Below are 25480 nucleotides of genomic sequence, written 5' to 3'. Positions count from 1 at the left end.
ATCCTCCCCTAAAGAAGCCACTGTCATTGAACCATGGCTGTGCTTTTGTATTTGTGAAGTGAATGGATCACAATGACACAAAGTAAATTTAATATATTTCCTTTATCCTTTTTATTCACTCTGTCAGCTCAGTCATTTTTCTATTATGCAGTGATTTTCTTACTTTCTTCTTCCTGTATGTGCCAAAAGGGTCATGGTGAGTAAAACATACCATTAGCGAAAAACTTTGCAAGAGAGAAAACATGCAGTGGAGCATGACAATAGCTGCTTTGTTTAGAAAACATTTTTGTCTGTCTCATGCAGTGAGCTAAAACACGAAGGCAGACATGCTGAGTAGAGCTGGAAACAACAGGCCAAAAAACCCCAAAAATCTTGGTCTTAATGATGCTGGGGCAAGTTGGGTCCCTCGACATGAAAAATTCACAGAGGCAGCACCGAGTAAAAGTGTTTGTGGCTGCTTTGACTTTCCCCTGTAAGAGCTGGATGGGACAGCCCTGACCCTGGGCAGAGGCATGAGGCCAACGGTGCTGTTTAAAACCCGTTGGAATACAACCTTCCTGATTACAGGGCCACGTCTGTTCAGTGCAGTGGTGTGTAGTGACTTACAAATGGGCAGGCTGAGCTGAGCTGAAGAAGTCAGTGCCGCAAACGTGCAGTGCAGGGAAAAATAACTAAATGTTGCTTTTATAAACATCAAGGTGTGAGTGAAATTGTAGAATCCTGTATTTTCGTGGTGTTTTCTGGGTCAGATAAGCAAAAACACGGGCAGGAACTTTGGTCACTCACGCTCTGCTCTGCTCTCTCTCACCTGTGACACACACAGCCTTCTCACCGATCTATCCTCGAGCGAAACTACCTTCTGTCTCTAACTGCACATATTGGTGACAAATCTGTGTTTCACTTCCAACAGCTGCCTCTTAATGCTTAATCTGCACAATTGGATTCACACATCTGCACGTGCAGGCAATATCGGACTAGTTCTGGTCACCAGATCCAGCTATTATCGTCTAACTCCAGCTATTGTCACATCTCTGTCACATCCAGTGACAGAAACATTAATCAACAGTGGCGGAGCATTGAGCGATCAGAGACAACGCCCTGCTGCTGACACAGGAGGACACTAAATGACGTGATGAACGCAAACCGGCATTAGACCCTTTGTAAAACAGAAAGCTGCTGTAAGGGGAGACATCAGCTAAAAGCACCACAGTTCCATCGATGTGATGTTAGGCAGATAGAGCCTGTCCCCAGTTCAACGCTCCTGCTGTGTATGCATTAGGCCTGTGCTGTGATGAGTCGAGATACCCAAATTAAATGCAATAGAAGCTCCAAAGACACAATTCAGTCCCTAAATGTAGACTAACAACAGGAGACAGCTTGAATGACACATGTAATTCCTTACCATGCCAGTTGTTCACATATGAGTCCTGAGCGGTGTGAGGGAACGTTTACAGCATGTTAAAGCCGTTGATGGCCACCTGCCTCAGCATGCTCATCAGCTTGTTGTGTTTGTTTGTTTCTGAGGGGGGAGGAATGGCTCAGATTTCTTTTTCATGTGAGCGCTGCTGTACGGTAGAACGCATTTGTCCTTTCTTGGAATTAGTCCAGTGGCACAGTGCAGGCAGTTTCATTGAAGTTTAAGGACTCTGGCGTTCCCGTCAGTTCCCTGCTCACATCAAGGGAACTTTGTGTGAAGGCTGATGGATGGCAATGATAAAGTGAAACTTAAAGCGGAACTAACCTGATGGGATGTCACATTAAACAGAGCTGCCACACAACGTAGCATGAGCTTCGTGATACTTTGTGGTTTAATAGCTGGTGCAGCGAAGACTCATTAGTATAATTATCACCCCTCCTGTCCATTACTGCCATGCCACCACTTTGTCAACAATTGCTTGTGCTGCCACGAACACTTAAGTCACTGACGTCTAACTAGATCTGCTACAGTAAATCAGATGCAGCAAATAAAGATTTGATCTTGGGTTTAACTGACGATTTCTGTGCATGAACATGATGTGACAGTTTTAGGCTGAACAACAGTATGTAGTATGCGTGTGTATTGGCTGATTGTGTTTTTCCACATTTAATCACCATTACGTCATTTGTCCTATTTCAGTTAATCCCATTAACTTGGCCCCAAAATCAGAGAGGAGCTGCACACAAACACAAAACAGTTGTTATATAGTAATTTATTAATCTTGGCGAATATCTTCTGAAGGGCAATTTACAGCTTTCACCAGAGCCATAGTACAATACTTTATAATTACAACATTTACAGGTGCAGTTCAGTTTGTCTTTTTACATCAAATGGCTGTGAGTCGTGAGGGGACACACAGTCAATGCATTTAACACAGGAACTGGAGACAAAGCAAAACACTTCTCATTAGCCGATATTGAACGTACTCATTGACTTTTCCTGCAGGGATGCATTTGTCTTAATCAGTAACCGAGTGTCATGACACATGCACGACAGCTCATCATCAGACGACTGACAGGATTGCCAAATACAGTCAAGCAAAAGCATCAAAAAAAAAAAAAAAAAGAAAAGAAAAAGTGACACATTGCCGTCATCCACCTACATATCACCACTGCCTCGTTCATGGCGTTATTCGATAGATATACTGTACGTAACTGTCGTTAAACTGAAAGAAGCAGACATTAAAACACAGACAGGTGTTAATACTATGTGTGTGACAATGAGAGGACAGACTCAAACTGGTCCTGGGTTTCATTCACATGTGGAACAAATGCAGTTTGTATTCAAACTTTTCTGTCAGACTAATTTGTATTCCACAACACTCATCCTATAATAGAAAAGATAAAATATGCTAATCCAAGAATGAAGAGTGCTTCGAGATAGCAATTTGAAGGTTAAGATTGATTGAGCAATATCTACTGTTTCTATAGCCAGACAGAAAGGATTTAAAAAAAAAAAAACAAAACACTTTTTAAATTATGAAACGAATTAATAAAAGGTGACTGAAAAAGCCATCAGTAGAGGAAAGCCTCAGGTCACTGTCTCAAAGCATTCCCTAAAATGAACGCAAGGATAGCCACAGACTGTGCTATCAGTCGCACCAGGATCAACCAATTATTCCAAATCATCCGCATTGACAAGAAGACAAACTCTTAAATGTTGCTGCGGGTGGGTCTTTAATAATCCACCACCTCACACCACACCTCCACACCTTAAAGGCCACAACTCACTTCCTTTGTGCAAGTTCTTTTCATTTAGGGATATTCTCCTAAAAATAAAATCCTTCAACGTAACAAACAAACAAACAAAAAACCCCCCACCCCCCCAAAAAAAAAAAAAAAAAAAAACTAAAGTGAAAACCAGTGGATGTAAAATGAGTTTGAGTTTAATAATTTATAGAGCCACTTCCAAATAATAAATAAACAAATGAATAAATAAACAAGCAGGCAAGCAAACATCAACAAACACATTTCTCCCAGTTTTGTTTTTTTTTTTAGTATAAATGTCTCTGGTAATAATCCAGCGTCCAATTCAGTGATATTCTTGAAAAATAGTACAAGTTTTTTTTTTTTTTTTTTTTTTCTTCTTTTTTTGAAACCACACTGCTGTTTTTCCAAAAGGATGTGGAGGAGGGACATTGTGAAGGTTCCGCAGTAGAACTGACACATGTGGCTGGCGGTTGTAGGAGACTTCACAGGTGCTACAAACTGGTCACTTAAGTTTGTGACTGCAAGTTTTAAGTCTGGCAACATATAGAGATCTGAATCCTCCTGATAGTCCACTCTCTTACACAGGAAATCAGGCTGTTGATGACGACGCCTCATCTGTGGTCAGCGCCCACAAAATCCTTTCATTCTCACTCAATCATTATCTCTCCAGCATTGAAAAAATATACATTTTTTTTTTAAACTCTTAAAACTATCCTTTACTTTTCATTTAGCCTCCCAAAGGTTTTCATTTGTCTGATGTGCTTTACCAAACCTCCAGAGTGCTCATGAGAAAAGCCTGATGGACTCATCCTGCTCCCCTTCAGCGAGATGCGTTCTGTCTGAACAGGAGGAAGAAACCAAAGCGTGGGACTGTGGGGGTGGTGCAAAACGATCTGTCCTGGCACAGTGTTTCCTGCTGTGGGTCCTAAACACACACACTCCAAAGACAGGACCTGAAAAAAGACCAGCAGTACAGACATTTGGGCTAAAGCACAGTGGCGTTGTGGCCCTCCATCCTGGGCAGCCTGGGGTCCTGCACTGTTCCCATGGTGACAAGCAGTGGACGGCTGTCCTCGGACATTCCGGCCCGACCGAGGGACACAGAGGTGGGAATAGGGGCCCCTCTCTGGTGAGGTGCTAAGGAGGTCATGGAGGGGCCCTGCTGAGAGGGCGGTGGCGGGGGGGCAGGGTTGGGGTTGGCGTGGGTGGCCTCCAGAGGCAAGCCTTGTTCCTGGTAGCCATAGCCAATGTTCCCACAAGGAAATCTTCTCAGTCTGTAGAGGGGAACTGGAGCCAAGGCGGCTGAATCTAGAAGCAGAGGGGACTGGGCAGCAGAGGGTGGGGGTGGGGGTAAGAGAGGTCTACAAAGACCCTGCTGCTGCTGCTGCAGCAGCTGGAGTTGGTGCTGCTGCTGGAACTGATGCTGGAACTGCTTGTGCTGGTGCTGAAGACCCAGCGCTCCTGCCACCTCAGCCACCGTCCGGCCCACGTGCTCCTGTCCCTCACCGGGGACCCTTCCAACGCTCCCTCCCGGGCCCCCCACGCCTCCCTGCCTCTGCTGCTGCTGCTGCTGCTGCTGCTGCTGCTGCTTCCTCTGCTGCTGCTGCAGGAACCACGAGCCGTACGTGGGGTTCCAGAGACTGGTGCTCTTTCCGTTGTGGCCCTCCTTCTCTGGTGGGTGGCCCTGGGTGAAGGCCAGGTTAATGTGGCCGCCCTCAGCACTGGGCTGGGTGGTGACATGAGGTCCCTTGGCAGTGAGCGTTAAGGTGGCTGTGGAGGTGACTGTGTTGGTGGTTGTCAGGGTGACTGAGGTCTGTGTGTGAGGCTGCTTGTGTTGGTGGAGGTATGGCTGGGCGGCTGATGTCTGTGCTTTGGCCTCCAATGCTGTGCTTGTGACAACACTGTGTTCCCCACCTCGCTGGTTCTCGTCTGAGGGGTAGGAGGGTGGCGGCTGAGGAGCCTCCCCATCAGGCACCTGGGGATTTACCAACACAGTCGGAGCTGAGGCGTCATCAGGGCGCATGGGCACACGCTCCTCCTCCTCAGGGATGGGCCCATACTCTATAGGCAGGGGCATGTTCACCACATCAGGGTCCTGAGAGGAGAAACTGTACGTTTTAACATTGCTCTTCACATAAGGGAGATAATCGGTGAATAATTCCAATCTTCCAATGTACAAAATCCACAATTCATTTCTTGTGTCCTTATTTTTTGATTAAACTACAAGCTTGTGGTGACAACTCAGTTTGCTCAGTCAAATCTAGTGAACCAGAGCTGATTAACATCAGTTCTGAGTTAACCAGAAAACTAAATCAAAGCCTTCGTCAGTGAGGCCAACACAGTCTGAATCCTTATTTATTTATTTATTTTACAAATTTAGTACTAATTTCATTAATGCCTGGCTGACTTGTCAAAATAAAAAAATTTTTCCCCCTTTGGTGTAGAACTAAACTTATGTTGGGCAATCTATAAACAAGTTGTTAGGGATGCGAATTGATGTATCCATTGTCATTTTATTGCTGCTTTTAGATGTATGGGGCCCAAGAAGAGAAGCTGTTGTTCCAAAGCAGTCGCAGAAAATAGAAAAGAGTCACAATTTATCTGTTACAATATAACAATGTAAATCCCCATCACCTGCAAGCAGTAGTCAATTCTCTCCAGGATACTTGAGAAGTTTGGCCTGTCTTCAGGCTGGTGCTGCCAACTCTGAGTCATGATACGGTACCTAAAGATAAACAAAACGGGCATAAAACACTCACTGATGACATTTTATTCCATGCTGAAGAAGAGAAAACAGTAGAAAAAAAAAAACAGTGATGAGCATCATCTCCACCACTGATTTGACAAATGCCAGACTTATCGCTTGTGACAACAGCTTCCCGTGTTTTCATCGCTGATGTGTGTTTTGATCACATCAGGCAGAAGCAAAGTGTAAGCTCCCACCAGCTTGAGTGATTGTGTTAAATGGGCAACGCGGATTATAGGAGCAACCGACGGAGACTTCAAATCCTGAGCTATGATTTTAATTGCCGAACTGACTCCAGCGAGAGTTTGCTGTTTTCAGGAACCGGTGTTCCCTGCTTTTTCACAACTTCTGATTCATTGAACACCCCCGTGACCCTGTTCATTTTTGAAGGGGAAAAAAAACAAAACAAAACTAAAGAACATGCAACACAGGCTAAATGGCAAAGATATGGCCAACAGGTGTGGAGGATAAACTTGGTAAATCACAGAGAGGTGAGAATGAGTACATCTGCCCGTTTGTGTTCCATCGGTTCACATGAGAGGCAGTATCATAAAGTGTTAGTGAGGAACACAGAATACTTTGGAAATGTTTTTTTTTTTTTAGCTTGCTATCAGCTCCCCATGACTTCTAAAATTTTCAGTCAATATTGTGTAAATATTGAAATCATTGTGTGCACTCCCTTTTGAAAATACTGAGAGCAATCTGCTGTTAAATTTCTATCGCCTTCAGCGTCACAAACTGTTCACATATCAATAACACCTTTCATGTCTGGCTCTGCATCTTTTTTAGATGCTGCATGCACATATATGCATGTGTACAAAGTGCATGAATCACATACAACCACGCGTCCTCGTGGTTTACATAATGGAGTAGCTTAAGTAGACCACGTAGGATCACAACTCTGTTGAGGTCATGTGGAGCATATGAACGCATTCAGCCTGTGTGAGGATCTGTACTTACACCGGCCCAGGGCAGTTTTTAGGTGGGTCCATCCTTCCCCCGTTGGTTACAAACTCCAACACTTCTTGGTTGCTGCGACTTGGATATGGCATGTAGCCCAATGAGAAGATCTCCCACAGCAGAACGCCAAATGACCTTAGAGAGGCAGATAATGAGCGGAGAGATTAGTTACAGAGAAGGAAACAGGGTTAGAGGGAGACTGAGGACAATGATGTCATAAATTATAAGCATCATCAGAGCTGAATCAGTAAAGGATGAAAGCAGAGGACAGGAACGAGGAGGAGACGATAAATTGAGGCAAAATCATTGGTACAGATCAAAGACACAGAGGAATGTGAAAAGAGATGGAGAGAGTGAACAGGTAGGGACAGTGGACATCTATGAAATATAGGAAGTGACATCACACTGATGCAAGCTTTGTCCTCTCTGGGACCTGCAGAAAAATGTGGAGGATTCTCACCACGTGTCTGTTTTTGATGTGAAGATGCCCTCCATGAAGGCTTCAGGGGGCATCCACTTGACTGGCAGCATGGCACGGCCCCCCTTCCTGTAATAACTTGCCCTATGCACACCCACACACACACGCACACGTGTACACCCACAGACATGTACAAGTTATACATAGTAAAGTACTTTTTGACCAGCCATCTTGTTGACATGACTATATTGATTTCTGTCTGCACACTGGAATTAAAACAACTGCTAAATGAAAACCACCATTCATCGTTTGCACCATGGTTACCATGACAACACGTATGCTTTCCAAAGCAGAGGATCGAAAAGAGGAAAGAGTCCCACATTCACCAAATAACTCCCTGTTTGTCAGCGGCTGTATAAGACACAGTAAGAGCTCCTTATCTGCGGGAGAGGACAGGCGGAGATGTTTGATGGGTCAAGCCCTCTCTGAGTCGCCTCTACAGCTACCTCTCACTCTGTTCGGTAGAGAAATTATCAGATGTGTGCTCCATCCGATTGTGGCTATTGACAGAGGTTATAGTGCGGTTCACCTCAGCCTGCATGAGGCGCGCACAGAGGACAGACATAATGTGAGTGCAGCCTGGCTCCATGTGCATCATTGTGTCCACGCAGAGAAATAGGCACATATTAGGATCCAGGTGGAGTGGTGTCAGTGGTGTTACGCTAAATAACAAAACAAAACACAATTTGGGGCAGTTTGCCGCTGCAGAAGAGCGACTCTCTGCTGCCAATAAGTTTGTCATAAAACCTTCATTTTATTCCCTAAGCACTTGTTAGTAAACGTGGCAGAGCGTTATAAAATGCTGGCGTGTAATAAGCAGAAGATATAGGTCTGTGACTGGAAGGCTTCCATTTCAAATCCCCAGGCGTTTGACTAAAGGGGAAGCTTTAACACTCTTTGTCTTTGCCTTCAAAAACTAGACAAGTAAATGAAGCACCGTTGGGCTGCACATGGCTGAACAGGAAAGGACTGTAATTACAGTGGTCAGCTCCCAGGTGTGAATGTGAAACAGCGTGAGAAGAGGCCCTGTGCTCATCAGGTGTTTCCTAAACAGACAGAAGCTAAAGGGGTGAAAAGGAGTGGCAAAAAAATGGAAAACGCAAATGGAAAGAATTCCAGGTAATCGCAGCTCAAGTCCAAAAAATTGGACACTCTCGTCACTTTCTGACTCAGTGCAAGGAGGATTTCAAGTTGATTTCAGGTGGTGCTGCTCCTCACCTGGGGCCAAAATGTGATAACTAGCAGCAGATGATCATGTCTTAGGCATGGAGACCTAAAATGAATGAATTCACTCCCTGGACCTGAAAAGAAATTCATCCTTACTGCATTCTGACAGCAACACTATTGTGAGGGCTGTGCACTGCAATGCTCTCCAGCTGCTGATCCAGCTGCTACCGCCGCCAGCTGGTTCTGCGCCTCAGAGACTGCCACAGGGCTCGGGCCTGACCTGGCCCGAGCTGGCCCGGCCTGGCCCTGGGATTTAATGTGATATCTTTAGAAAAGACTAAAAAGCATGACACCATGACAGAAGAAAACCCACAAAAAATATGTGTATATGTAAATAAATTTGAGCTAAATTGTGCTTCAAAGGGTATGTGCATGGTTGACACTGTCCCTATAGTACATGGAGTACATTTTACAGTGGGGAAGGAAATTAATTAAATACATATTTGGTCCAAAGGTCTGGCGGGGCCATAAGTGATTTGTGATTATATCAATGGACAAACATTCCCAACAGCTATCTATACCTGCTTACACCTGTTTACTGTAAATACAGGCTCTAGGGGCTACTGTAGTTTTGTTTTTAAATGCAGGAATGAACAATCCAAACTGCTTCAGCTAATTCAAACTGACATAATCTCAGGTCAAGGTCTGCTATAAAGCACACAAACTGAGCTCTGATGTCCAACCGTCCTGTGTATACGGACATGCGCCCAAGTGTCAAAGTTTCAGAGAGACTAAGACACAGAGTGTCGCTGTAAGCGGCAACCGAGTCACACACCAGCCTGAGAGGTGAGAGAGAGAGAGAGAGTGAGAGACTGCTGCAGCAGAGTCCCCGACTCCTCTGAGCACCATGGGGATAAATTACAACATCACACATCTGCAGATAGCGTATCTGCATTTATCTTTAAAAGTCTCCCAAATGGTCAGAATAACTCTGCTGCACAGCGACGGTGTTGTGATGTGCTGTTGTTGTGGAACTGTCCTATTTTCACACAGCAATATTATGATGATGAAAAGTCAGGGGGCTTGTGAGCCCCCCCCCCCCCCAAAAAAAAAAAAAAGAAGTAAAAGAACATCATGTCTCATGAGGCTGCTAGTTGGTTGAAGGCCTGGGACTCATGCCATGTAAGCCTGCACTAAGGTGCTTCTTTGTTGCCTTTTAAGCCGTGATGGTTGCTACAGTGAATGTGGCTGTGATCCCAAATTCAGAGACAACCACATCTCCCACCATATAAATACAACGCAAATAACAGAACCAAGAGTCATTGGATGTTTTGGCTCAGAGCTGTAGCTTTGTATCTTCAGGGAAGCAGTGAGGAGAGATAAATGTAGATGACGCGCTGTCGGATCGTATGGCCAGAGGGGAAATACATACTTAGAAAACTATTGGCATGAGAAGTTTGCCTTGAAGAAAGTTACACAATCAATGAAGCCGAAAAACAATTACCAGTTGAGTGCATTTGCTGGACAGATTAGCCGACATCCACTGCAGGGTAGTCACACAGATGACTGCCCCGACGCCCTAATCTTTCACTTAGAATAGCGCGATCAATTCAATGATGGTAATCAGTTACCCCCTTCACTTCAGGCCTAGAATTCGATAGCTGAGTCCTGCTTTGTCTCCTCTACTGTAGTCCCTCCCATTAGTATATTACACTGCTAATTTTTCTGTCTGTTCCAATAAAGAAAATAGTAAGGGAAGTGGACAGGTCTGGATCAAGAGATTCAATTAGATGAAACAGCTGTGGTGCTCAGTTGCTGTTACACTCGTTGCTCTGTAAAGCCTGAATGCTAGTTTCTGTGAAGAGACGTTTACAAGAAGGACTCGCAGAGTCCACATTCTTTTCTTGCAGTATATTTATAATGTCTGTTATCTCTGACCTCTGAGAGAGAAAAACCTTTGTACATTGCTATTCAGTGTCTTATCTGTCCGTGAAAAAATGCTGAAACGTTTTGAAAAATGGAGGAATACTGAAATGTAGAGCATAAGACTGATAATCCTTGTATCTGTGGATCAATCTCCCTTTTTTATTTATTTATTTATTTAACAAAAACATTTATGGACATATTTGTTACTACTGCTAAAACCATCAAAACAAACTGAACGCTGCAGATCAGGGAGGCTTAAACGCAGTTCCTGGAAATCTGTGGTACAAACTTGGGTGTTTTTGTATGCGGACCGGAAGCTGGAAGATAGAAAAGTATTAGAGGGAATAAGCAAGAGACAAAGGCACACAGTGGACTGCGTTGAGTGGTAACTAAAGGAAAAAAATGCATTTGACACAATGTGAAGCCAAATACTTCTCTGTTCGTTGTGCTGAATGACTTTGTTTATGGTGGATACATTATTAAATACAACCTCAAGTCATGCTGTACACCAGGGATTTCAAGTAAAATTCAACAAGGTCCAGTTCGATAACAAGGCCTCAAGCTGAGGTCCACTGATGATGCATGTGCATTTCTTATGCCCTACATTTCATTAATATGGCTTTCCTTGCGTCTCTCTATCAAATAATTCAAGTTGCTGTGTTAATGCACGACATTCATGGAAAGTTGAGTATACTATCATTCCCTTTATCTATGTGATCAACAGGTTACCTTTAACTCAAACGAAGGACATTTCAGTAATATTTCAACAATGTTTGAAGTCTGTTTTAATAATTAACTCAATTCAAGTAAAACCAGGGAAACATCAAAATATAAAATACATAAACACATTTTTGAAAAATGTGAATATTCAAATGAAGCACTTTCTTTTTACGAAGATCAAACAAATGTTTAAGTCGATTTGACTCTGAGCGTAAAAGACAGACGGGTTTGAACTGCCAGTGGGAGGAATGAACATGAAGGAATATGTCCAGTCCAGATTGAAAGCCTTGTTTTAACAGTCAACCTTGAAAATATTAACATATGAAAATAATATAGTTTTTCGTTGATGCATTTATTGGCAAATAATTATTCTGGCCTGATTACTCGATGCTAGTCTCCAACTGTGACTCCGACGCTATCGATTCGTCTTTGTCTGGCCCTTCTGACTGAATAACTCGCACACTTTTCATTGGCTGAGAGCATAACGTGGGATGATAAGCCAATACTGTTAAAGTTAGAAATGCTGTGCAGGTTAAAATAGTAAAGCTCTGTCAAAATGCAGAAATCCTCAATAAATTTGCCTCCTTATGTGGTCATTGAAAGCAAAGTGTGCTCCTCTTCACAGCATCAGGTGTTTAACTCAGGCAGCAATTGTTTACCCATCTCTTCCTTCACCACCACACCACTCGTGTGTGAGACTATGTCAGTAAAATTTGTGTGCGGGAGAGGAAGCAAATGGAACAAGTGTGCCTGTGGCTCCCTTCCCAGAATGTAGACAGATGACATTAAGCCTTGTCCTAGTCCCTCACTGTGACATCCGTCCCCTGTGACGGCCCCAAAAGAACTCCCATGTCCCTCGTCACATAGCAGGAGGGCCACATCATGAAACAGCAAAAACAATGCACCAATGGCACAGCATTGAGGCCAAAACAGCCGCCCCTCCCTCTCAACATAACAACAATGGAAAAAAAAAAATAATAAAAAAAATTCCAAGGGCCAGCACCAGAGCTCCAGGCTGAGGGATAAAAACAAAATCAAAGCGAGGCACCTGAAAAACTGACATCAGCATTTAAATCAAGCGCTCCTAATGCACCTCCTCAGGGGAACTGTGCAACAGCCTGTTTCTGGATGCTCTCAGAGTGACTTTGCTCTTGTGTGACTCTCCATCAGATATTCAAAAGTGCTGCGTTCATATAGCTGGATGTTGTGACATATTTCCCCTGTTCTAATTTCTTAGCAGATGAAAGGCTTGGGAGATTTCCCTGCTGGATTGCGCATTCATTTAAATTGTGTCACGTGAAATTGTGGTAGCTATAATAAAAAGCTTGAGCTAAGAATAATGAGATGCCACTGGGGCCACCGCTGAGCTGATGTAGATTAAAGGAAGGGTTCAGCACACCAGTACGATGGAGGATAAAAAGACTTACACAGCTCAGCTTCAACATTTACCAGTTTCAAAGTCTCCATGATGAAGTGCCACAGCCTTTACAATCACATGGGAAGACAAACTCATGACTTTTGTCTCTGATTGTTGTCATGCTCTCAACAAAGTAATGGGATCCTGAATGCAATTGTCAAGGATATGCACAGAGACAAATTTGCAATTCATATTTGCAAATGCAGCAGGAAAACATTCAGGTATCAATGAAGTCTGTGGAATCAATCAGCTGTGCAGCAAGCTAATTTCCAGTGAAGCCAGTTTCTCACAAGTGATACCAAAAGGATTAAAGTCCAGCTTTCCCTGGTTTCTGTTCACTCACTGCTATTGAGAGAAGCGACCTTGTTACATCATGTGGCTGAAGACTTTGTGCCCAGAGTTTCACATGGGCAAAATACCCATCTGGAATCTTGTCTAATCTGGTCTAACCCCAGGACTCCACTGGAGGCAGATGCATCGTTACTGTTTTTGTTTTTGGCAGAAACCATATTGGCCTGCACAAAGCTAATCAAGCCAGGCGGGAAGTCAGACACAAGGGCAGCATAGAGCACCCCACTGGTTCTCAAAATAAAATAACCTGGACAGACTCTTGATTGTACATCACATTACTAAATAAATGTCATAGCTGATGGGCCATGGGTCAACTGGTCAGCAGAGTTTCACTATCAATTCAAGGTAGAAGCACAAAAATCAAGGAAAAACCGCCAAAGCTCAAAATCAACAGAGCCTGGCAGAGGATCAAGCCTTGTGCAAGACAGGATCCAGACATTAGCTCGGGTTTTATATCTAGAGACCAAAGAGGTAACTATCTCCATAAACAGGTAGAATTAGTCAGCAAAACATAACATAACAACATAAAAGTGAGGGGAAATCTACCTGTCAGGTGTTTTTCTGCATAATTTAGAGAATGGACACAGAAATGTCCAAGCCACTGAACATGCCCTGGCTCTCAGCTCAATTTCTCATTAAGAAATAGAAGTAATATGGCACATATTAACAGGTTGTCCTCACAAACTGAGTGACTCTGCGAGTAGGAAGACTACTAACGAGGAAACCAAGAACCTCATGTTACCTCTCGCTCACTCAAAGACATAGGGGGGAGACCCAGTCCATACTCACAAGGTTGTTTTTTGTCTGACAAGAACAAAATTGAAAGGAAAATGAATGCAGTAGTAATGCAGGACAATCTGATTCAGTCCGAATGGGAGCCATGATTTTGGAGAGGATTTTCGCAATCCAAAGATTGATTAATTGGAAAGAAAAATATAGTAAAATGTGTCCAGAAGCCTGATTATCTCCACAGATCTAGCGCAGTGATTGTAGCCAAAGCTATAACATCTACTTAATTCTGAGGATGAATATTTATGCAAGCACATCATACCAGCTCAGATGACATGCTGTCTTTCTCCTGCTCACGTATGCTAAAAATTCCGAGGTTGAACCTGCTCATCTTGGCAAAATCGTTGACCAGTGTTGGACTTGTACCTGTAAATGTCTCGGGCCATCCCGAAATCTCCGATCTTGGCCACACGACCTGCTCCTTTACAGGTCAGTAGGCAATTCCGAGCTGCTATGTCCCTGAAAGAAGAAAAAACACAAAAGGTCACTGCATCTGCACGCTGCTTGGCTTGATGAACTTTACTGAAAACACACTAATGATCATTGGCACTGTAAGTCCAAATGACTTGATTTGAGGTGGATATACACTCACACTGCCTGGCCAGTGCCATAGATTTCCATATATTTGCATGTATAAGAGGCTTCACATATAAACATCTACAGACACTCCCCCGCTGGATCTGAAGTTCAGTGTAACTACCAAGTTGCCCTTGGCGAACTGGCAAAGTATGTGCATTTTTACAGCGCCTTTATGACACGCAGTGTTTCCAGAGGAAAGATAGAAATCTTGCACAGTGTATGCCGATGAGTGGGTTGGAAGAGAAAATTCATAGAATTCATATTTGAACTACTATATTTTCTCGAGAATAACCAAGCCGGTAGAGAGCAGTCAGCATGCAGCATTTCCTATCTGGGGAGAAGGAAATGGAGCCTGCATGGTGCATTTTGCTCTCCAGGCATCTCACTTTCATACCATCTTAGGAAGCGACATTGGGAGCACACTGCTGCTGTCAGGATTAAGACAAGTTGTGCACCATGGCCAATAAATACCCAGGATTTAATATCAAAATAACACCATGTGACACAGCTCCAGCTCAATCATGAGACAGGGCAGGGCAGGAAATGAAAAACAAGCAGCAATACAAATGACCGCACTAAGCTCTTTGAGTGTGTCGACAGCAATACTTTGTTTTGATGTTTGGCCTCAACACTCCACACTGATTAAGTTAGATGAGCGATGACACAATGAGGATAAAGTGGTAGTTCAGAATTATTTAAACTGAGGGCTTTTTCAGACAGGGACTGCACTGTGCATGGTTGCCCCACTTCAATGTGCCAGAAGTGCTTGGAACTATTCAACTAATATTACAGTACTACTTCAAATCTGCCATTAAATAATTTAGCATGAAAAAAAAAAACAAAACAAAACAAAAAAGAAAACAACAGCATTTAGAGCATGCACTGGCTTTTCGTTTTAAACCTAAGATGATCAGTTTTTTTCTAGCAATTTGGACAGAGGGTGTGAAATGAATATCAGTAAACAGAGTTATCAAGCCAGATATTCAGTTCATTCATTTCAGGGCATTTCAGCTTCTTCAGTAAGACTGAATCATTTCGATTACAGTGCAACTGCAATCGAAATGTGGGAGAGTACATACAATGACACAAAAACACTTTCACAAAATCTTTTCTGATGAGGTGCTGAAGCTAAATCCAAGGAGTCCCTGTTTAATGGATTGGAAGAATTCATGGAAATGACTTTCTTTTGCTTGCAGGCAAAGGTTGAGCCTTGAAATACAGCAATTGTCATGAACTGCTAGCTGAAGGCTGAGGGGAAGGACACAATGCTATTGCACACGCAGCGCAGTTATTTAAAAACAGTTGTGGTCCCAGTGTTTAGTGCTCATACTGTATCTACAGTACATTTAAACTGCAGCTTAAAGATCCATTTCTCTGTGGAAGTCTCTTTTAACATCTGCGATCATACTGAATATCAGCCTTTTGTCAACACAGAGCTTTTTTCCCTCCAGTGTTTATAATTTCCATTATGAGCACCGAGCCTAACGTAATGTAATGTCGCCAGAGAGCATCATGGGATCCGCCAGTAAAATACAAATACTAACACAGAAACCCGAAAGAAAGATGTCATCATTCAGGAGTAACATTGGAATTTAACCAAAACTAATTTTCAAACCAAGTAATCCCTGAGAGAGAAAAAAAAAGCATTGTTTTTTTTAAGCAACCACGAGTAGTACCTCATATCTCGTTCACATTCCCTTTACTCAACCCTCCATAAAAACTGAAGTGAACTTCAAGGACAGCGTTGAAGTGAGTTTTAACACAGATGTGAAGGCAGAGAGGAAGGAAGAGAAAGCTCATGAGCTCGTAGAGAAGAATCAGCCATTAGATGGATTGATGGGGATTTACTGTGCCGTGTTGGGGCAAATAAGGTTTAATAGGCATACTCTGTCAGGACCAATTCCAAGGAAGTCAAAGACAGATATGAAGGAAGGAGGGGGTGCTTTAATTGTTTGACTACAGGAGCAGGCTTGACCTTGGCCAAGTCTTGCATATCAATGGTGTCTATGGAGGAGCTCTTTGAAAGATGAGATGAAGAGGCGGCTTTTCAAGTTTCTTACTCACAACCTCAGGTTCACCAACTGCTGTAAATATTGATATGGAGAGGCACTGGCACTGTGTTGACTTGTGCCTTGCATACAGACCGTAAAAAAGCAAGCCGGCTACCCCATCTGGCTGCTCTGATGCTAGACTCATCACTTGTCCTTTCTGCTATCATCGAAAGGCAAAAGGCATGCAGAGTCCATATGTTACGCTTGAACTGAAGCAGTCGGCTCTTACTTCTGAGGCGTCAGGAGGTAAATGTGGACATATCTGTGTTTGTTGAGTTTCTATTTAATTTTGCGTAACTTCATTCCCTATGTATGCATATTCATTTGTGCTGTATATTGTTGATACCATGTGTTATGCTGCTTTTGTCTTGTATCTGCCCCGGCAAGAAAATTACAGGGACAAAGAGAACAATACATGCTTTCATAATAATGAAATGAATTTATGCATACCCACCTTGTTGATTTTGCATATGAATATGCTAAGTGAGTGGTCATTTGTGGACGTACCTGTGTATAAATTGGTTCTCCTCCAGATACTGGCAGCCCTTAGCAATGTCTCTGGCCACATTGAGAAGGTCTACCATGGTTAGGCTTGATGGGTGCTCCTGAATAGAGAAATATATGTATGAGCAGAGAGGTTGAGAGACAAACCACATGTAGAATCCTGGAAAGAAAACTACCCCAAAGGTGGTGAGTGTAGGGCGCATCTTGTGCCCCTCACAAAATAATTATATCAGCAAAACACAGTCTTACTGATGCAAGCACACAGTTTAGGTTGTTCTGGGCTAGTGTACCAATTTTTGAGGGAAAATTATGAAAAACAAACAAACAAACAAACAAAAAAAAAAAGACATTTTGCAACAACCCTATTTTTTTAAACATCAGGCATAAACTGATTTCATAACATCAGTATTCTTATTTGGCTTCATTTAAATAGGTACCTGATCTTATCAGCCTTATCTTATTGTTGCCAAGATGGCTGCCGAGAAAGAGATCTAAGATGGATCACAACAAGTTCAATTCTGATGGTCAACTATCTAACATCAATGGGCACTTGAATACAGTCCAGCAGTTTGTCTCACCAGTCGGGGTCTGGTCTCCCTCAGGAAAGTCTTGAGGTCTCCTCCTGTCATTAGCTCCAGCAAAATGAACCTGGGCATGGCCTGGAGACTCACTCCTATACAACGTACAATGTTCTGGTGGCTGAACTTGCTGCAGGAACAAAACAAAATGGACATGTGTCAGAAACGGAATTGATGGCATTAGATGAAAAAAACTGACTGGAGTGGCTCTCACCTAATGATTAGAGCCTCCATTAAGAAGTCCAGTTCATCTTGCTCTGAACAGACCTCAGGAAGGGTCTATTGTAAAAAGAACCCAACTCTCAGTGCAAGGAAAGATTAGAAGTTAAACATGAAGTTGTTTACAAGCAGTGTTTAATGGAAAGAAGTGCTCTAGTGTCGGTAGTACAAAGCCTTTAACTGCAAAAGAGCTATGAAAAATATACCCTTAGCTCACTTTCATCATCAAAAGCATTCCTTGTACAAATTGGATGTGTAATTATATTAAAGGCCCTACAGGATATGCTTTAATTCAATTAAAGTCTGACCTTTGTAAGACAGAACAAAAGTTATTGCTTTGGAAAATTCACCTTAACTGCCACCTGCAGCGGACTTGGCTCACCAGGTATCCCCACAGCGAGCCCCTCATACACTTCCCCAAAAGCCCCGTGACCCAGGCCCCTGGAGAGACACAAACATCAATTATGTACAATTACATTTATATTTGAAGTATCAAGCTGAAACAATACCAATGTTCTGAGGTTTCGCCCCTGAGAACGTCCTACATGTGCCTGTGTCCAGACCTGATGACCTATGGAATTAAACGCTGCTTGAATCAATACAAGTGATCTTTTTCCACACAGCTGTGCAGAGATGCTAGTCCCTTACATTACATTGCATTAGTTTATTATCTTTTCAGTCCGTAAAGGCAACTAACTGGTTGATGTGATTCGGAGCTTGGACAGCTCTGGATATCGGAGAAGATTCATGTTTCCATGTAGGGTTTAAGGTTTAAACCAGCATTATAAACTAGTCAACTATAAACTCATGAAAGATGCTTTAAAACTGGAAAAGAGCCCTGAAAAAATGATTTCTCAGGAACTCAGATCACTGCAGTACACCCATGCACTCTGAGACTTTACACTTGGAGTACTGTGTCCTTAGTCGGGATTCTTCAGTTCATCGTAGATGTAGGTGGATGATTCCAGTGTGACATCTTTTACCTTGTGAGGGAGATGTTGCGTCGTGGCACTTCCTTCAGGTCATTGACAGATGATGTCTTGCCAGCAAAGCAGTAGTTGGGGTTGTAGTCGGTCATGATGGTGGAGGCCCGCAGCTTACTGAGTTTGCAATCTGGACTCTGCAGCTCCAGCTGAATGGACTGCAGCTCCGTGTGTTTACGCCTATACACTGAAATGAAAGACGTTTCATTCCGTCATTGAGATATCCACAGTTTAAAAACCAAACAAATAAAACAATGAACTCATCTTCTTGTAGAAAAATACTGTCAATAGCTGAAGTTTGCGTGCACGCACACACACACCTTTTTTTTCTTGCACAAGAGCAGTTTTTATAAAATTGCATTATTTTGTGAATATGAACTATTGCTCGTTCTCTGTCTGATGTCAGACCTGTCTTTTTATAAAATATTCATAACGTGTGAATAAAATCCTCGACATTGGAATTGATCTTGCACAATCACATGCAAACATCTACGCACACAGTGTAGGTGTAAAATGGGAACATAGAACAGAACCGAGATAACCGACGCTCTGCCTCTTCATATTAAACTTTATGCAGAATAACACACAGTATAAAAGCAGACCTACTCCTCTTTCCATCTCTTGTGAACACAAACACACACTTTGTAGTGCAAGAAGCTTTGACTTCAATTGTGAATACATTAGACCTGGGAGAATCACTTGTGTGTGTTTGTATGCGCATGTTTCAATGAGTGTAAGTGAGTTATTTATGTACAAAGTGCTGTCTAATGTATGACTGCTGCCAGCCACTGGCTAAGTGGGCATCCATCATTAATGTGCTTCATTCATCACAGACATAGTCCCACGCATCCTCTGCTCTCGCTCGGCTACCAATGTGGGTGTGAATGTGTAGGTGGGATTAGGAGTGGGACATGTGACTTGGTCTGTAAGTGTGAATGGGTGCGTGGGTTCTCGTGGAGGAGACGATGACTCAATTAGTGCATATGTCTGGCTGTAACAGCCTTAAAGCAGATAGATGTGTGAGCACGTCTGAGGTTCACTTCACATCCTCAGAACAGTCTGTTTAGGGTGGTCAGAGGGACCACGAAAAAGAACTTCCACTTCTTCCTCGTTGTCTGAGCTGTTATTTCTTAAGACACAGGTCCTTGTTTACAGATGTGTTAAAAAAAAAAAAAAAAACAATATGCGACACTACACCTGTCAGGGATGATTGACAATGACTGATGATAAAGGTTAGAGGGGTTGAAAGAATGGTACGTTTTTTAATCTCCAACCCATGCTGCCTTCAATCATAAATTCCTAAGATTGAGTAAGATTTCTGCATAAAGAGGCATCTTAAAAATTATTTTGCAGTGTTTTCACTTAAAAGGTGGAAATATACTGTACTCAATGTGACATGTCAATGAATGAACATGCAGGCTTTTGAAGGTCACCCGTGAAGCAACTTATTTGACAACGATTGTCTCCATTCTGCAGTTTCAAATACCACAAAAAAAAAAAAAAAAAATCAAAGATATTACGTTTTTCAGAAAAATATCTGCTGTATTATTCTCATGTTTGCTCAATAACCACATAGTGTCTTAGAACCATAGAGCTACTGACTGATGTGGTGCGGTGTCAAACTCACTTATCATGACTCCTGACACGGCTAGCAGCAGTGCCGCGATGAGAGCTGAGGTGCCCACAGACAGACCCAGTGCCATGGAGGAGAGAGTAGGCTGGGGAGACAGCGGGGACACTGCTGACAAGAGAAAACAACAGCGTTGCACAGTTGTTATCCTCCCCAGGAGTATTAACATTCGCTTTGCCACTCTGATCCTCAACTTAATTAATGATGTGAAAGCGATAACACAACAGAGCTTAGGAGCAGCGACAGTTAGTGCATGCCAATTCTTTTTCAGTGGCATGGAGTGATCCCATTTCATTTGTCTAAAGCGAAGAACAAACCTGCACACTGAGAGAGACCATATTGAGATTGGGACCTTTTATGACCTGGCATTATAGAATTATCTACTGAGAGCATATGAGAAGAGTTTTAAATCGTAGGGCAAGGAGAAGCTGTGGGTCATGAAGATATAATTGAAATGCTAGCCCTGTTATTCAACTCAAATTATAAAGTGATATTCCACCATATTCATTCATTTCAGATGTACATTTCGGTATTCATTATTCATCCGAGATTACAAATCATAATTAGAGAGGCAATTATGTATCCACAGGCGGCTTGTCTACGTTCCTTCGTTACAGTTTGAGGCTGCCAGAAAACAAGGTACTTGAGTGAGAGCTAGTTTATTTTATTTATTTTTTTTTTAAATCAAGGTTGACATGGTCTAATATACAGAGGGAACTAGAGAAAGTTTCATACCATTTTGAAATGCACTTTAAATCTTTTGTCCATGTCACTACATTGTGAAACCAGGTGAAGCATTTTATCCTCAACCTTTGACACAATACGATAAGGAGCTTTTATCTGACTGCAGCAAAGAGATTAATTACAAAACACAGATCGACACTCAAAACACCTGCTAATAGTGTTATAGGTGCCTTCATTTTCATTAATGGGTTAGCTTATCCAAGGGATTGATAATTATTATCAATGATTAATGCACTATAGAAAAACATTTCCTCAGATAAAGCTCCGATAAAGCACGGAGCCTCCCAGGCTTAATTACTGTTGAAGATTAATTCATTATCTATCCACCTAGTCATTGTCTGTTACAGGTGCAATTACATTCAGGTTAACTACTTCACACATCTGAATTCATTTCTTATATTTCAGCGGAACAGAAAGAGATAGACTACGGTTCACTACTCCCAATATACTACTATAAAACCGTGTGTCAGACCTGTAGCATTGATGCAGGACACTCCATCTGTTGCCAGGATGAAGTAGTCATCGCAGTAGCAGACAATGCTGTCCTTGGTTCCGTGGCATTCACCGCTCTCACACTGGCTGCAGTTCTGTACCGGGCTGATGATCACCTCACCGTCCCCCTCCATAGCTTTAGAGGCACATGCGTGCACACACACACACACACACACACACACACACACACACACACAAAGAAGGCATAAACAAGAATCACCTCCACAGGAATCAGCGCAGACAAGGCAGATGAGCCTGAGTATTATGTTTATTCAAGACAATGATCAATAAATTGATGCTTCCAGCCAAATGTGTGGGTGTGTTAAAATACTCTGGTTTACATCACAGTGAAGGACACACTGAACTTTGTATTAATGGAAAATCCAGCATCCTGCTCTTCTACTCTGTGTGTCTTGAATCACGTGAAAAGTGTAGTCCATTTCAGGTATGTGGTCTGACAGACCTGAAGTCAGCATGGCGTAAAATTTCTGTTCATAGTCAACAGATTTACAGCTGCAGCGTAATTTCGCACAGCAACGCTGTTTCATCAACATCATGATTCCATTCCAACAACGGTGCGACCGAGCAGGTACAAACTATATGAGGTGAGAAAAGCCAGCGCTGGTCATCATACAATCTTGCGTATGTTCATTCCACCCCAATCTCACTAGTTTAACTATCATCAACATCTGCAGACTCTGTTCTCTGCGGCACAGATGCTTCTACTGCCATAAATCGATAATAGACTTTACAACGTCCTTTACTTTTATTTACATTTAAAAGAAATCAATTCACTTGAACGTGAAGCACAGCAAGTGGCGACAAATCAGTCTATCATGAATTAGTCATGGGGCGGCTGTGGAAGCTTGTTCTGTTTAGTAAGCCAAGCAAATGCCCTCATCTGCAGAATCTATTTTCTTCCATCATTCGGTTATCAGCTCTATAAGCACAAATACATAAATCTAAGCTCAAAATACCTAAAGGGTTCTAAGGAAGACTGCAAATGTCTGCCAAAACAGATGGTTACCCCATACTAATGTGTCGGCGGCGTTCTGTATTCATCTCTACACGCAGCCTTGTTACTTATCTACTGGGGTGTACAAGGTGACGCTGGCTTTTCTGATGAATTTCACAAATATTCCCAGGGCATTCAGTTTGCGCTCCATGATTTGTTTAATCATATAATTGTATTTGCCAAGAAACTATTTTTCAACTATCAAAGCCAAATAGGAGTGTACAAATAAGTAATTTTCCAATCCACAAGCATGTTGAATAATTATCTTGCATCCCTGCCGTACTTGTGTAAAATTGCATTTTCTCTGTCACACAGGTAGATTGAGTGAAATTCATTGAGTCTCCTGCCCTCCAATTAAATGCATGTTTTTCTCCAGTGCGTACCAGGAATGTGACTGGATGACTGGTGCAGCCCTGCCTCTTATTTCACTGGCTTTTAAAAAGCCTGCATCCAGTGGATTAGTGCACTGTATTGCAAAGCAGTTTCCTCTGTCAACAGTAAGAAATTATTATTTATTTTTTTTTTATCCATTTTTAGTTCTTTCAGTGAACATAGTCGGGTTGTCCTGAATTTCCTACTGTTTTTATTTAAGCCCAACATCCTGCCTGTGGATTCAAGATGAGACGGTAATTACCGGCTAAGCCCTTTGTGATTATAACTTCAAACCACAGACACCATTACACCTGACCTTTCCCATGATGATATTTTTCAAAGTGATTAGATCACAGATATTAGATTCTGATACCTTGTACTTTCTAAGATGATGCAATATAGACATTTAGGTCTTGGCAGATTATGCTGGTGTTTCTCATTCAAATCTCTACAAAAATGCTTTCAAAGGATAAACAGGCTGTTATACAGGAAAAATATCTGTCATTACCATTTACCTTACTTACATAGGTATTTGGGAATTATTGGACTAAGAACATTTCATGACCAGAGCCTTATCTGTTAAACTCCCTGCTTTATATCTACTGTTCGGAAACTGATTTACTTTTATTCTTTACTTCCTAACCAACCTTTATAACTTTATTTTGAAAGTCACTGTATACACACATAATGAAGATGAATATGGATAATGTGTAATCTAATTAAGAAACCACTTTCTTCTGTATTAGTAAAATATCTCGTTTTCAGCTGAAATTGATTCTGAAAACTTTTCTCCAAGAGGAAATTAAATTGATTGATCAGAATACCCAGGGGGGCCTGGAGGTGTGTGACTGGGAGGAATGGCCTGCCTGATCTGAACCCGAGTGGTGTTTAACTGATGGACAGCTATGGTCTGTCCATAAGTAACACCATGTTCAAACATAAGGATGTCCGTCACTTCATCCGGCACCAGTTGCAGGTCCGTGATCAACTTTGTTTTATCAGCTGCTTTGAAACCATGGGCTTTTGACACCTGAGTGAAGAAAAGAGTTTCTCAAGGCTCTGGATGTTGTAGAGCTGCTCCAACATTGTGTGGACATTGGTGTCAATGCCTTTTCTAGTGAAAAGCTGGGGTGGTGGTTCCCCTTTACAGGAAGGGGGACCAGATGGGTGTGTTCCAACTATAGGTGCGTTACACTCCTCAGCCTCGTTGGGAAAGCCTATGCCAAGGTGACAAGAAGGGAATCCATCTAGTCCAGCCTTACATTCAGGAGAAACAATGTGGTTTCCGTCCAGGTTATCAGGTGATAGACCAGCACAATACCCTGACAGGTGTGCTGAAGGGGCATGGATGTTTCTCTAATCAGTCTAAATTTGGTCTGTGGATCTGGGGAGTATGACCATGTCCCTCTGGGTGTCCAGTGGAAGGAGCTCCAGGACTATTGGGCGGATGGCCTACTGCTGCAGGCCATTTAGTCCCGTACGACAGGTTTCACAGTCTGGAGCATATTGCCAGCAGTAAGGCAGAGCCATTCCCTGTTAGGATAGGACTCTGACAGGAAGGACAGAAATTCTAGGTACATCCAAGTGGCTGAGTGAGTCAGGTCTGGTGGCGAGGCTGTTTGACAAAGTGGTCCCCATGGCTTTATTGGCTAATGACTTCCAGCTCGCTCTGGGAGGGTTCCCAGCTGAGTGTGAAGTGACCAGGATGAAAATAAGCACCTCTAAGACTGAGGCCACGGTCCAGTTCAAGTATCTCGGTGTGTGGGGGGAAAATGAAGCAGGGCATGGACACACAGATTGGGTTGACATATGTCGTGATGCAGATGCTATCCCGATCCATTGTGGTGAAATCAGAGTTGAACCACAAGGCAAAGCTCTCAATTCACCGGTCTATCTATGGTCACAAGCTTTGGGTAGTGACTAAAAGAACAATGCTGCGAATACAGCGGCCAAAATGAGCTTCCTCTGTAAGGTGGCCAGGCTCAGCCTTACAGTTAGTATGAGGAGCTCAAACATCTGAAAGGGGTTCAAAATACAGTTACTCCTCCTCCATATTGAGAGGGTGCAATTCAAGGTTCAAGGTTTTGACCCGGATGCTTCCCGTACACCTCCCAGAAGAGGTGTTCTGGGCAAAAACGTTTGCGAGGGGACCCAGGTTCCCCCGGACAAGTTACTTCTCTTACCATTCTCCCAGATGAGTTAGTGGAGGTGGCTTGGGAGAGGAGTGTGGGCTTCCCTACCAGATAAACAGTTGAAAATGAAGCTACAAACATCTGTCATTTTGCTTCTTATTTTTTTCTATGTTTTTTTTTTTTTTGTACACATTGGAGAAAAGGGAATCTTTGATAATGCATGGCAGATCAATAAGCCTTTAACTACTATAGCGTTTTAAATGACTGCCAATTTCAAATGTGAGTAGGGTCAGTATTAGGTAAAGTTACTGATTGGTTCCCACTCCCCGTCTGGAGGCAGCTTAATCAATAAAACAATCTGTTCTATAATCTTTGCTTGCTTTGGGAAAAACTGCAGATGCGCCACATCAAAAACGGATTTAGAATGTGAATTGGAAAAAC

General features: G+C 42.6%; 2 protein-coding genes across 2 annotated transcripts in view; both read right to left on the bottom strand.

The window, feature by feature from the left end:
• Nucleotides 1-3383: 3383 nt before the first annotated feature.
• Nucleotides 3384-25480, bottom strand: part of LOC115035495 (ALK tyrosine kinase receptor-like) — a 22956-nt gene continuing 859 nt past the window's right edge. Inside the window, exons 3-14 of the mRNA XM_029493343.1 lie at nt 21501-21656; nt 20282-20392; nt 18655-18841; nt 18022-18112; nt 17667-17731; nt 17453-17582; nt 16878-16975; nt 14107-14199; nt 7353-7454; nt 6893-7027; nt 5821-5911; nt 3384-5281 (exon numbers count right to left, since the gene is read on the bottom strand). Coding sequence (XP_029349203.1) covers nt 4172-5281; nt 5821-5911; nt 6893-7027; nt 7353-7454; nt 14107-14199; nt 16878-16975; nt 17453-17582; nt 17667-17731; nt 18022-18112; nt 18655-18841; nt 20282-20392; nt 21501-21654 — 2367 coding nt within the window. The 5' untranslated portion in view covers nt 21655-21656 and the 3' untranslated portion in view covers nt 3384-4171. The remainder of the gene's footprint in view (nt 5282-5820; nt 5912-6892; nt 7028-7352; nt 7455-14106; nt 14200-16877; nt 16976-17452; nt 17583-17666; nt 17732-18021; nt 18113-18654; nt 18842-20281; nt 20393-21500; nt 21657-25480) is intronic.
• The window catches only part of LOC115036165 (ALK tyrosine kinase receptor-like), a 23092-nt gene continuing 22588 nt past the window's right edge, over nt 24977-25480 (bottom strand). Inside the window, exon 10 of the mRNA XM_029494301.1 lies at nt 24977-25143. Within this exon, the coding sequence (XP_029350161.1) occupies nt 24977-25143 (167 nt within the window). The remainder of the gene's footprint in view (nt 25144-25480) is intronic.

Source organism: Echeneis naucrates, chromosome 22 (genome assembly GCF_900963305.1).
Source record: "Echeneis naucrates chromosome 22, fEcheNa1.1, whole genome shotgun sequence".
In the NCBI taxonomy this organism is placed as follows: Eukaryota; Metazoa; Chordata; class Actinopteri; order Carangiformes; family Echeneidae; genus Echeneis; species Echeneis naucrates.
The sequence above is the reverse complement of the archived record's forward strand: the minus strand, read 5'-3'. Positions and strand labels throughout refer to the sequence as shown.